This window comes from Gracilinanus agilis, chromosome 2, assembly GCF_016433145.1.
Source record: "Gracilinanus agilis isolate LMUSP501 chromosome 2, AgileGrace, whole genome shotgun sequence".
NCBI classification, from domain to species: domain Eukaryota; kingdom Metazoa; phylum Chordata; class Mammalia; order Didelphimorphia; family Didelphidae; genus Gracilinanus; species Gracilinanus agilis.
Window position 1 is genome coordinate 682,582,119 of NC_058131.1, and position 14,939 is coordinate 682,597,057.

At 34.5% G+C, this 14,939-nt stretch overlaps 1 protein-coding gene across 1 annotated transcript; it reads right to left on the minus strand.

Annotated features, from left to right (window-relative positions):
• Positions 1-716: 716 nt before the first annotated feature.
• LOC123236462 (olfactory receptor 13A1-like) lies at positions 717-1,649 on the minus strand. The gene has a single exon (XM_044662859.1). It carries the CDS (start codon positions 1,647-1,649, stop codon positions 717-719), a length of 933 nt encoding a protein of 310 aa, XP_044518794.1.
• Between the last annotated feature and the right edge of the window lie 13,290 nt (positions 1,650-14,939).

Genomic DNA, 14,939 nt, shown 5'->3' on the forward strand with positions numbered 1-14,939 from the left:
TTATGTGTAAGAGCTGGGTATTAAGCCTATGTTTTTTGACCCTTAGTTGAATCCAGTCTCTCTCCAGAATGTTGCACTTCCTTTAGGATAAAGTATTAGATAGACATTAGATAGATAGATAGATAGATAGATAGATAGATAGATAGATAGATAGATAGATGGATGGATGGNGATAGATAGATAGATAGATAGATAGATAGATAGATAGATAGATAGATGGATAGACAGAGAAAAAGAGAGGGAGTGGGAGACAGAGAAAGATATATTATATAATATTTAATGGTGAGAATTAAAGCTATATTTAACATGAAAGGACATTTATACTTTATTGGTTTTACTGACATTTCTATACACAACCTGACATGTAGGCACATCAGGGCACATGCATGTACATTCACAGGCACCTACAATACCATTGTTTCCAAAACCAACATTTTTTTCTAATTTAAAAAGATTCAAAAGGGAGAATTTTCTGTCATAGATGTATAACTCAGGAAACAATATAGAAATGGTAGCAACTTGTTCAGGTTTGAACAATACTTAGAAGAAAATCAACAACTTCATAAGTATAAGCCTTGCAGATCCAAACATATAAGACGATGGCAATCATCAAAAGATATTGCCAATTTAGATTATTTAAAACAGTTTTTTACTACATGCATAATCAGCCTTATAACATACATCTAACCAAGATGAAGAAGCATGAAAATCCCAGCTTAATTTCTAAAGCATGGGAAGAGTTTTCTGAGGGCCATTTTGACCTCCTTGTTCCTTAGAGTATAGATCAGAGGATTCAAAGTTGGGCTCAACATGGTGTAGAGAACACCAGCTAGTTTACTTCTCTCTGGATTATAGCCATAAACAGGACTAATATAGGCATAGAAAACAGCAGTGTAATACATGGACACCACAATGAGATGGGAGGAGCAAGTCGAGAATGCTCTCTTCTTCCCTTCTGATGTCTGGATTTTCAGGATGCTAGAGATAATGAACCCATAGGACACCAAGGTCAGAACAAAATTTATGAAGCCATAGAAGGCATCTGCCAAGACAGTCATGACCCTGTTAATGTAGGTGGAAGTACAGGAGAGCAACAACAGAGGAGGGATCTCACAGAAGAAATGAGTAATCACATTAGGTCCACAGAAGGACAGTTGTGTCATGAGACCAGTATGTACAGAGGAATTGAAGGCACATATTAGCCACACACTGGCTGCCAACACATTGCAGAGCATCTTGGTCATCCTGGTGCTATAATGCAGGGGGTGGCAGATGGCCACATAACGATCATAAGCCATGACAGTGAAAAGAAGCAATTCTGCTGATGCAGACCAAATCAGGAAATAGAGCTGGATAATGCAACCCCAGTAGGAGATGGTATTCTCTTCTGAGAGCAGCCCCTCTAGCACTTTGGGTAGAACCGAGGAGGTGCAAATGATGTCCATTGTAGCCAAGTTGAACAAAAAAAAGTACATGGGGCTGTGGAGGCTTGAGTTCCATGCAATGGCTGTAATGATCAGGATATTGCCTGTGAGAGCCACTACATACAAGGAGAGGAAACAACCAAATAATGGAATGCGGAGACTGGGGTGTTCAGAGAAGCCTTGGAGGATAAACTCTGTCACTTGAGAATGATTACTAATGGCCATTGAGCAAGGAGGATTTTCTGAGCTTCTTGAGCCACACTTTCAAAGCTTAACCAAATGGTGTGAATGTGATGGGGAAGAACATCTAGAAAAAGAGAAGAAATTTAAGTGTGCATGTTTGTTTTAAAACTCAGGTCATTCATTGAAATTATGAATTAACTTTCATAACAAGAAGACAAAATAAAGAACATTATACCTTCCCTAGAAACTCATACTATGATCAGATTTCTTAAAACCAAATCTAGAATTAATGAATATTATGGATTTGATCTTATACTGTACTCTATTGCTGTGAATATACTTTTTGTCAGGATCTGGCATCTATCCAATATGAACCAGTTTTTTCTATATATGGTTATACTCCTGGTCCTCCATTATTTGCTTGCACATTATTAATCTTCCCATTCCAGACCAGCATGTGTACTGCTGTTGTATTATATATATGACATATGCATATGTCTATGCATATATCTATATTCACATATTCATGTAGGTACATATCATATAGATGAGGCATAATTTGGTACATGGTACATGAAATGAAAAACTTATAGAAGTTATGCCCTTCCTTCCCAAATGATGTAGTGACTTTCCCACTTTTATTTTTAGATTTCTAAGTATTTTTATCTTAATCACCTTGGGAAGTAGGTCATTATCATCTCTGCTCCCCATTTCATGAGTTCGAAAACAGAAAACAAAGGTTAATAAGTGTGTCATGACTTGCTCTAGGTTCCTATATATATTATGAGCTCCAGGGAAGCATAGAAGGATTTACATAATCTATTATGTCTTATATATCTTAAATCTTAAATCTTATAAGACAGTACTCATTTAAGACATTTTATCAATGTCTTATACCTGTAGAAGGTGCTCAGCAAATACTGCTCTATGCGTAATCTCTTCTCTCCATCTCTTGCTCATTCACTCTCACTCTCTCTTGCTTTCCTTCCTTTATTATTTGAGGATTTTCCTTCTTAATTGAAAATCCAATTATAATATTGTTCTCATGAAACTAATCTTTCTATGTTTTATACATTCCTAGCCAGCTGACTAAATACATATTATAATGTGTTAATAATAGTGATGTGACTTTTAATACCCCAATATAGGCCCCAATTATCCAAAGCTATTGTTTTGGAAGTAGTATGTCTTGTTTGGAAATATTCAATGAATACTTATCCTATAAAGTTGTCATACTTTATTTGATGTTGAGGTGAGAGATTTTGATGTTGAGAGTCACCATCAAGACTATAAAAAGGAATTAGAATCTTTTCCTTAGGACTATAAATCCCAGCAACCCACTTTTGTTCTCATGTTACATCCTCAAGTTTTGGAGATAAAGTTTGTGTGACCAACCCTTCCACCCCCAACCCCTCTCTCTTTTCCTCCAAACAGGGCTGGGAAAACTTATCTTTACTCAGGCTTTTACTTTTGTCCTTTTCTTTCTTCTACTTTCAGTGATTATTAATAAATCTTAAAAAATATAATACCTGCAGTTATTGAATATTAACTTTAATCTTACACTGTCCCTATACAAGTTACTTAATCCCAATTGTCTAGCCTTTACTACTCTTCTACCTTGGAGCAAATATTTAGTATAGATTCTTAGATAGAATGTAAGGGTTTATAAAATAGACTATCTAGGAAGGAGGGGCAGAGCCAAGATGGCAGAGGAGAAGTAGTCACCTAGTTAAACTCTCCCAGTATCCTTCTTTTCCAAACAACTTTAAGGTAATTAAAATTAAATTTTAGAGCACAAGAGCCAAAAAAGGGTCATCATCTCAGATTAATTCAATTTAGGAGATCAACAAGCATCATCTGTGACATTGGGATGGGTGCTCATTCATAGAGGATGTACTACTTCCTAGGAACTCTCAGGTGACAAGGAGGTCATACAACTCATCAAAAGAGATTAAAGGGATCCTTTGCTGACTTTTGGATCCAGTTCAATTGGCATTTCTATTGCCAATATGGGGTTCTGTCTTGTGATTTTCTGGTCAGAGAAGAGCACTACTAGACCATCAGAAGAGAGCATTTCCAAGGCAACAGTAGAATTAGAAAGGAAGCTAAAGAAAAGCAGGGTCCCAGTCACAGTTCCAGGGTCAAATGGAGCTCTACTACTTGTAGATGCAGGAAAGAAGAAGCCTTTCCCAGGTAAAGATCAGAGGTCAAAGAAAGTGACAATTGATCACTGGTGGTGCCTCTCCCCAAATTTAAAGACCTTGGGAGCACCAAAAACTTGCATACCCACAACATAGCTCTGAAAAGAGCAGCAAAGAAGCCTAAAGCTTGGGACAGTACCTCCCCATGTAGAGATGAGAAGAATCCAACTTTACCAAGAAGTTCAAAATAAAGAAACAGGATGGAAAAATGAGGAAACTACAAAAAAGAATCTGACTATAAAAACTACTACAGAAGAAGGAAAAACTAAGACAAATTCAGAAGACAACAATGAAAAAAAAATACTAAAAGCAAAGCTTCATTTCTAATGGGTGTGATTTGGCACCTCAGAGCTCTTTCAATTTGCTTTTTGCCAATCAACAAGGATTTAGAGCAGTGATTCCCAAAGTGGGTGCTGCAGTGATCCAGGAGAGTGGTGATGGCCTCAGGTACATTTATCTTTCCTACCAATTGCTGTTAAAATTTTTAATAAATTAATTTCCAGGGAGTTAAGTAATATTTTTTCTGGAAAGTGGGCGGTACACCAAAAAAGTTTGGGAACCACTGATTTAGAGCATTTTATTCTATGAAAATGGATTTGTTTCAAGTCTTCTTTTTATAACTGCCTGTTCATGTAACTTGACAATTTAATAATTGGGAAATCTTTTATATTTTTATAAATCTGACTTGGCTCTCTATATAATTCAGAAAAATTTTCTTTTACAGAGAAACGATATAAATTTTTTATATTAATTTATTGTCTGTTGCCCTTTATCAAAATATCATTTCCCTGATTACCTAATTTTGAAGTCTATTTTTGCTTTTGCTTTGTCTACAATCATGATTGCTTTTAAATTCAGCTAAAACTTAATAAATTACATGTGCATCTTTCTGTTTCAAGTGTGTCTCTTGTAAAAAACATATTGTTGCATTCTGGTTTCTAATCCATTTTACTATACATTTCCGTTTTATGGGTCCTTAGGTATATCTCTCTGGGATATTTGACCTTCAGATCATTGAAATCAGATATGTTGGCCATCAGCCAAGAAATTATAAAGGATTATTTTTAAATAATTTTTCTGATATTTATTTAGTTTCTATTTATGCTATAATCAAGCTACGTGTAATTTTGCTCTGAGGTTGATGATGCATTTTGGACATGGCAGTATCCATTATAATATATTCATATTTTGGACAGGGCTCCATCTCTCATCTTATCATATGAGTTAAACAGGTAAAATTTAATAAGGCTACATTTAGAGAATACATGGTGAATTTTAAAATCAATTACAGAAGTAAGGTTTGGACACTCTTGTGTATACAACATTTAACTTGTGCATATGTTGGGGAAGAATAGAAAATTTAATGAATTGATTTACCAATTAGTGGCAAGAGTAGGTTATAAGAACCAAAATCATGAATATTTCCTCAGTATTCATTAATAAAAGAAAAGAAATAAAAATTCTATTGAACTCTGAATATCTAACATATTGCATTTATTCCTGAGAAACACATTTTAGTGACAACATCAACCACTTGAAATTCGTCCAGAGAAAGGAGTTCAGGATAATGAGTAGTTAAAAAATTTTTAATGAGGATTGGCTAAATGATCCAGGGTTTTTACCTTGTAAAAGGCCATCAATATCTGTCTTCAAACAGCTGAACAAATGTTCAATATGTCAAAGCTATAGAAGAGGGACAAGCCTTTACCCTAGAGAGGAAAACCAAGTTGGAATTTAAAAAGATACAGTTTTCAGATCAATACTCATAACAATTGAAATTTAAAACAAAAAGTATATTCCTCTTCTTAAATTTCAAAAGAAAAGGACCTTTAAAAAACTAGTCTAACATCTGTACTCAGAGAAATATAAAGTTTCCCATGAATTAGTAACTGGAAATACAAAAAAGCTCTTATGAAATGACCTTTCTCCATTTGGTTTCAATTGACTTTTACTTTAATTTTACTGTTCCAAGATTAGCCAGCATGAAGCAAATCAAGAAAACTTTATATAGAAAAGATGGTCTTTACACTGGGGTTGGTTAAAATTAATATCTAATGCCCCCACATTCTCTCTTTTCTTCTTTTCAATTCTGCCTACTATTCGTTTGCCATAAAGGAAAATGTCATAGGCGGCATTAGCAAGTTTTGTGGGGGTTCACTTCTTTGAATCATGGGCTTCCTTTGCAATCTGATGAAGTTTGTGGATCTCTTTGAAATAATTTTAAATGCATATATTAAAATACACAGAATAACAAAGAAAATTGTTTAAATGGAGTTATCAAAATATTTTAAAACAAAAATAAGCTCTCGAACCCCAAATTTAAGAACACCTGAGTGAGTTTTTCCATGTTCTAGGATTTTCAAAGGAAGCTGAATGACCATTTGTTGTTAAGTAGAATAGAAGATAGAGCCTTAGGGTAAAGTTAACTACAGCTAGTGTTCTCAGATCAAATCCAGCTACTCTTTCTTCTTTTTCTGGATTCCTCCCCTGCCTTGTCATGGCAGAGGGGCTCACATAGCTCAATGGAACTCTAAGCTATACAATACAAAGTCACCCAAGATGCACTGGTTTTGGTGGGGAGTTATGACAAAAGGAAATTCTTTGGAAAAAGAAATGGCAAACCTCTCCAGTATTTTAGCAAAGAAAACCCAGGGAGAGTATTAACATGATAAAAGCTTTGAGAAGAAGGATCCCCTCAAGACAGAAGGTAAACAACACATTGCTGGGGAAGAGCAGAGGACAACCACAAGTAGCTTCAGCACTAATGAGGTAACTGGGACAAAGATGAAAGGAAGCTCAGCTGTGATTAGGGCTGTTGATAAAAGGAAATTCAAATGTTATAAAGAACAATATTGCATATGAAGGTAGAGTGTAAGTAAACTGGATGAGGTCAAACAGAAGATGGAAAAATTAAACACTGGCATCTTGGTTGTCAGTGAATTTAAATGAACAGAAATGGTTGAACTCCATTCAGATTGTCACTATATGTACTACTGTTGGTGCAAATCCCTTAGAAGAAATGGAATAGCCCTCACAGTCAATAAAAGGTTAAGTAAAATAGCAGGGCAGGAGTATAATCTCAAAAATGGTAGAATTATATCTATTGAAATCCAAAACAAACCACTGAGTATCATAATAATACAAGTCTGTGCTACAGTCACTGATATCAAAGACAACAAAGCTGCTCAGTTCCATGAAGACTTCCAATATCTTCTAGAAATAACACAAAAAGATATCATATTCATCATGGGAGACTGCAATGCTGAAGTTGAAAATAAAAAGAAATTGGAATAATTGTAACAAATATAACATGTACATAACAAATCATGTTTGTTATATTATTGGCATATTATATATTGTTATATATTAAAAATAAAAAATATGTTCTCTTCTCAAAACAAATAAATTGGAATAACAGGCAAGTCTGACCTTATAATACAAAATGAAAGCAGGGCAGAGACTAATAGAGTTTTGTCAAGATAGTCATAGCTAGTCATAGCAAACTTTTTCAACAACCAAGAAAATGGCTCTACATATGGACATCACCAGGTGATTAATAATGAAATCAAATTGATAATACACTTTGCAGCCAAAAGTAGGGAAGCCCTATGCAATCAGCTAAAACATGTCCTGGAGCTGACTGTTGCTCAGATCATGAGCTTCATATTGCAAAATTCAGTTTTAAATTGAAGAAAAAGGGAAAAACCACCAGACCATATAACTATGACCTAAAATCATCCATTGTGAATATGAAGTGAAAGTGATGAATAGATTTAAAGAATTGACTAGAGTAGTTGGAATGGGTGAAGAACTATGAACAGAAATTCGCGTTTGCTATCTATGTGACTCTGGGCAAGTCACTTAATCCTGCTTGCCTCCGTTTGATCATATATGAACTGAGATAGGAAAAGAAATGTCAAACTACTCCAGCATATTTGCCAAGAAAATATCAAATTTTGTTTGTGCAAAATTGAATAATGTTGTGCAAAATTGAATAATGAATTACAAAATGACGATAGCTTTTAGTTTTGTGAAGCATTTGACAAATATTTCCTTTTATCCTCATCACAACCCTAGATAGAAATGCTATTGTTATTCTAATTATTTAGAGATGGAAACTGAGAAAAACAGATTTGCCCAGGGTCATAATTGGAGGAAGTTTCTGATGCCAGATTTTAACTTGGGTCTTCCTAATTCCATGGTCACCTACATAGCTGCTTGTTGGTTACCTGTTGATAAAACTCTACCTCAACAGAATCCTAAAGGGTCACTTTGACCCTTTAGTTAATTTTTTTAGTTAATTTTTCATTTTTTCCTGAATTTAGAAAGCAATAAATAGAATGAGATTTGCATAAAAATCAGAGAAAGAAGATTGCACATAACACTGCTGATCTCTATTATACCTTTGGCTATTTTTTTAAACCTGATTTCCAAATGAGTATAATTGAATGATATTTACCTATTACCAAGGGCAGGGAACTTTCTTCTTAGTTTTAAAGGAGGCCCTTTGAAGTATTTCTTGTTGTTCAGTTGTTCCTCGGTTGTGTTGGACTCTTCAAAATCCATCTGGGGTTTTCCTGACAAAGATACTAAGTGGTTTGCCATTTCCTTCCCCAGCTCATTGTACAGATGAGGAAACTGAGTCAAACATAGTTTAAGAACTTTCCCAGGGTTATACAGCTAATAAAAGTCTGAGGTCACATTTGAACCCTTTATGATGAGTCTTCCTGACTCGAGCTCTGGAATTCTCTTCACTGCGCCACCTCAGTGCCCTTGAAGCACTCAAACCAAAGCCAAAAAAAAAAAAAAAAAAAGTTCACATTATAAAGTAATAGAAACACAAACCCTACACATTCTTAAAAATGCATGTATAAAAATTTACTGAAAGAAAATAAAAAGTTGTCTCTTTGGCATTAAAGGCCCATCAGAATCCAGCCCTACTCTAAATATCTCAGGACTTCCCTTTATATATTCTATCTACACTATCATTAGATTAGATCCTCTTTTCTCCCACTCCTAGGCATGTTTCAGGTGGGATCATAGTTACAATTTGCATTGCAAAGATAAAAGTGTTATATGAGTTAATTTATTTTCTCTCATTTTTCTAATACTTGATAAGAAATAGGATGAAGATGAGAATTTACCTAAAGACATGAAATACCTGTTCCCCAGTATTCCCCACTCCTCCATTCTCTGAGTACTGAAATCATTCTTTTCCTTTAAATTTCTAATCAGTTAGCAATTCTTCCATGAAGTCTCCTCTCAATTCCTCAGTACTGGCTAAGTAAAATTATTTATTCAAACACCTCCTGCTTAAATTTTAAATTCCTTAAGGAAAAGGCATTGACCATATCACCTTTTTAGCACCTAATACACTGTCTACACAGAATTTTACAAAGTTCTATTGGATGAAATGGAATGACATTCATGGGACTGAAAGGAAAGGTCATTTTCATAAGGTAGTGCCATGAACAAGAAGGGAACCTAGAGTTCAGCTAATACAATCCACTCATTTTACAAGTCAGGAAACTGAGGTCCAAAGAGTGAAGTGATTGACCAACATCAAGCAAGTGGTCAGTGTAAAAAAGTAGAATTTGAATCTAATTCCTCAGACTACAGGGTCAGTGCTTTTCCCATTATATCTTTCTAATTATCTTGTAATATCAACCTGAAACTTTCATTGAGAAAACCTAATGAATGTTCAAAATACTTTTAGTGAAATATTTTTTAAAATAATGCAAGTATCATTACATATTCATATCATCCATTTAGTCACTTTGATTTATTTCATTTTAGTAAGTCACTTTGTTCTTTCTTGATTCAAAGATCATAATTTTGGTTCAGAAATGGAAACCTCAACTTAGAGAAATGAATTGATTTGAATAAGGTTGCAAAGCCAATAAGCAGCAAAAGCATAATTAGAATGCAATGTAAAAGCAGAAATTGGCATGTCACATTGACTACATTAAATCTAAGGGAACTGGGGTCTACTTGTGAACATAATCACAGAATTTCAAAATGAAGAGTTGCTTTCATAACCCATAAATGTCCTTATATAATATTTCCAGAAAGCTGTCATTCAGCTTATGCCTGAGGACCTTCCAATAAATGGAAAATTCATTGCCTCCTTAGCGAGCCCATTCAGCCCTGGATAATTCAGACTTAAGGACTTTTCCCCCATAATCAAGACTAAATTTGCCTCTTTGTAACTTACATTCATGGTTCCTATTTCTATTTTCTAGAACTATCCAGAAATAGAGGCTGAACCTGCAAATTCATTCACTTGGGGAACTTCCAGATAAGGAAATTCCCTCTATTCATACAAGTCAGCACCTGCTCTTCAGTTTGGTCTTAGAAAGTTACCTAGAATATTGAAAGGTTAAGTAACTTATCCAGATCACATAGTGTGTGGCTAAGGTATGAATTCCAACCAGGGCCACCTGGCTTCATGGACACTTATCAATGACCCATGTCTGAATGTGGAGATAGTCAACTCTTTCTTCCATGTATTTGAAATCTGTTATCATATCACTTCTCCCCTCTACCTTCTAGCTCTGTGTGGACAGAATAGAGGAGTGAAGCAAATGTTTGCAAATGAAGTCTTGTCTTTTATCATTCTCCTGAAACTTAATTTTAAGAGATTTTTGATGATGAATGATTAGGAATATATCAGTGACCAACATTATTTTGTAAGTATTAATCAAGAATTCCAATAACAATGCATATAAGAAAAAAATTCAATAGGTCACTAAGAATCCTGACAATTCAAAAGAACTCAGTAATGCCTTGGCTACTCACAGAATATGTCTTCTGTTGTAAGCTTCCTGGGTTCCTGCTTTCAACCAATCATAATGGTAAATTTTTAAAAGCTATCAATTTGATGAATACAGATTTCAAAATAACCTCATTTCTTGAGCAATACAGATATAGCCCTTTAAGCCAAGTTTCAAATGGTCTTTAAGAAGACTTGGTTTAATTTAAGGCATATGCATACATCAGCTCCAGAGGACCTTGGGGACATTAATTCAAAGTTAAAGCTCTAAGGGGCAATTAAATATCTGTCTCAATCGCTCACTCAAAATGTGACTATTTTAATGTAACAAATGGACTATAACATGCAAAGTTACTTTTCTTATCAAGTAAGGATTAAACAAGGTAGCTATAAACCATTCATATGATTTACAGAATCAATATTGTACCACCCAGCATTTGAGCTTAAATAATTTGCAGTTTTATAAATATTTCATTAGTATTTATTTTCTATTGCCAAATCAAGTATTTCTAGAATCAATAGGTGGAAGTGTGAGGCAAGGTACAATTTGTGATCTCTATTTTCTTCTCTCTCTCTATGTCTCCATGGGAGTTTCATGAAATCACTCATTCCTTCACTTCCTTTTCTCCCACTAGTTCCCCAACAGGAGTCTAAATTCAGGTGTTCCAACTGATCACTGGGGTAGTTTTTGCTCCATCAGAAGCAATATTGGACCTATGATTACAAAGAGATATGACATCTTTTTCCTTGGTCTTCTTTGTAGTTAGAAATGTAAGTTGGTGATAATTAAGTTCATAATATTTTTAAAAAGAAATTAGAAAGAAAAATAAACAGATGCTTCAATACAACAGCAATTTAAAAAGAATGTGGAAATAAATACAATATTACTGTACCAAATATGCAAATGTAAGCAAGGGCAGTGGACATCTGAACTTTAACTGAAACACAAACTATTGCATCTTGAGGATTTTTTCACATTTGCTTTGCTAATGCATCTCTAAGTAACTCAGAGATTTGTTTGAGGGAGAGGATAAGGAATAAGAAGTAATTTTGGATTGAAGAAAAGAAGGCAGGACTTAATTGAGCATTGTAACAGAGTCTTTGAGCAACACAAAGGCTGAAGTCCTAATAAAGAAGTCCTCATACAAGAGATAACAGGAAGTTTCTAAGGATCCTAGATAGTACTTACAAAAGTGCTTACATGGGAGGGAGCAAAGGATACATTTTTAAAAATTTGCTTCTAAATCTTGCCTTGGCATATCCACTTAAGAATCCATGAAATAAAATATTTTGCTTGTCTTTTTTTTACCTTTACCTTCTGTCTTAGAATCAATTCTCAGTATTGGTTCCAAAATAGAAGAACAATAATAGGTAGGCAGTGGGAGTCAAGTGACTTGCCCAGGGTCACACAACTAGAAAAATATCTGAGTCCAGATTTGGATCCCGGGCTTCTCTTCACTAGGACTAGCTCTCAATCCTCTGAGTCACCTAGCTGACCCCTATTTTACTTGTTTTGGGGATTTGTATTTCTCATTTCATTTTATTTGGAGTTGTAATGCAAGAGTACAACAAATCAATCATAATAAATTAGCTTTTGTGTAAAACATCCTGAAATATGAAGAATTTTTCAAAAGGATGGGCTCTGAATTAACTCAAAAAGAACTGGTCTAGTTAGAAAGGGAAAACCCTCTAATAAATTGTGGTATATGAGGGTAATGGAATATAATTTTGCTGCAAGAAAAGATGAAGTGGTTAGTATCTGAGAAACTTGAGAAGACATATGAATTGTGGGAGAGAGAAGTGAGCAAAAAAACCACCTCTTTTTATCCCTTTTTTATCTCACTTGGTAATATCATCTCTCATTGGATCAAGTATCATCTCTATAAAAATGATTTTCAGATCTACTTCTTCAATCTTAATCTTTCCTGACCTCCAGTTTCTCTATCTCCAAATACTTGTTGGCATCTCAAACGAAATGTCCCATAGACATCTTAAACTCAACATGTCACAAAACCGAAGTCATTATCTTCCTTCGAATGCCTTCCCTTCTCTCTAACTTTCCTATTACCATAAAGGGCACCAACATCTTCTGAATTACTGATGCTCAAAAACTAGCTATAATCCTCAATTCTTCATCATGCCTCACCATCATCCTGTAAAATATTGCCATATCCATTTGGCAATTCCAAATACCACTCATCTTCACCCTTTCTCTCTGACATCTCAACTAGATGATAAAGTCCCTCATCATTTCTTGCCTGGACTTTGAAAGAGACTGTTGGTTGATCTCCCTGATTCTAGTCTCCTCTCTTTCTAGACTAGACCATTCCCATTTAATTGTCAAAGTGATCTTCTTAAAGCACTTCTGAGACCTATGTCAGAGCCCTAAAATCCAGTGACTTCCACTTACCTACAAGATCAAATGTAAATTTCTCTTTTTTATTTGGAAAAGCTTTTTCATAATCTGGCCCCTGCTAACTTTTCCACTAATAAACAATCCAGTGTAACAGGTTTTCTGGTTATTCTTTGCAAAAGACATTATTTTCCTAACATTGCATTTTTCACTGGTTATTTATTCCCTATGCCTGGAATTCTATCACTTTTCATTTCTGCCTCTTAGCTTCCCTAGCATCCTTCAAGTCTCATCTAAAATACCAATTTCTGAAAAAAATCTTTTCTCCATATGCCTTTAATTATAATTCTTTCCACTTTATCCTGTATAAATAATATTTCTACAAAGTTATTTGTATGTTATCTTCTTTATTAGACTATAACCTCCTCTGTCATAAGTCATAGCAGTAAAGGACAGAATCTCAACAGTTACCCAAAACAAAAAGAAATAAAATTGAGTCTTGCATCCACCACAGGACATGGTCTTTTCTGGAACCAGATTCCTCAAAAATTTAGGAAAAACAGACATTGTACACATAATGTCCAGCTTAGACAAGTTGACTAGAAAAAAGTACATAGGGGTCTGTTGACTAACACTCCGAATAACCAAGACATTGATAATGGTATTCCCAGTGGACACTGTTGTATATAGGAAAAACAAGTGTCAAAGATCAAGCTCATTATAGGCATGCTATCTAAGAAGCTTTGAAGGATGGCACCAGGCACCAGGGTTGGTTACTCAAAAGCATCCTCTTGAGAGAAGAGTTTTTCCCATTTTTTCTTTTAGTATCAATTGAAATATTTACAGAGCTCTCTGGTTCTCTCTCCCAATTTGCTGGATTTTATGAGAAAAGACAATATTTTAAATGAAATTCAATTTAGGGATAATATGTAGGAATAATCCAAATGATCTCATAATTTACTGAAATTTTAAATTTAGGCTACGAATCAGTGAACTAAAAGAGAGCAATCAATTTAATTAAAAACTTATAAAACAACTCATAAATCTGGATTCTTTTCTAATAGAGAGGGAATTACAGGCTATTTTTTATTTAATCAGTGCATTATTATTTGCCAGACATTGGGTCAGGATTTGAACTTATATTCAATGACTCTGGGTACAGTGCTTTTTTGATCTAGACAGCTATTGATTAGGTCTCTCCTAAAGATGCACAACAACTAAAGTGTACATTTCATTTCAGGTGTGTTGATAGCATGGCTTTCTACAAGGGTAAGAAAGCAATTAATTTTTTTATCTGAACATTCCTTAGAATACCATTTAGCTAAAACATTGGTGTGACTTTGGATAATCATCTAATTTCTCTATCTATTTTTCTCTTTCCATAAAATGAAGGGGCTGGACTAGTTTTACACCTGCAATCATTTCCAATTTTAAATTGTTGTGTTCCTCTGCTTTCCACTATCATCCTGAGGCAATTTATTCATACTATGCATTGCAGAAAAGGTTCTGATTTGAACTGCTAAAGGGAGTTTATTCCCCTGCTAATTCTCTTTGCCAGTGAAATCAGAAGTCCTCTCTCTAACCCTAATGTGAATATTAAAAAAAATAAAACATTCAATCCAATATGGTTTTATTCTATTTACACTTGAACAAATTAACTTCAGGACACAAAGTGTTATACCATTTCAATCACTTTCCCTAGGTCTCCATGAAGAGTCTCTGCCTAGTCACTTACATTCATTCTCTTTTATCAGGTTATTCCTGAAGAAAATCTGAGAAAAAGAATAATCAAGTCCTCACAGACAGTCATTAATACTCATTATTGACAAAGTTTAACATCTTTTTATCTTTTATGGTTTAAATATATTTGAAAGCTAGTTGTTCCACACAAAGAGAAATCAAAAGATTAACTTCAGTTAGCAATGTATGGGTATCCTATTTTTATTATACAATGACTCATATGTCTAAGTATGTGAATAGGTCAATCTCAAGGAAAGAAAATCAGT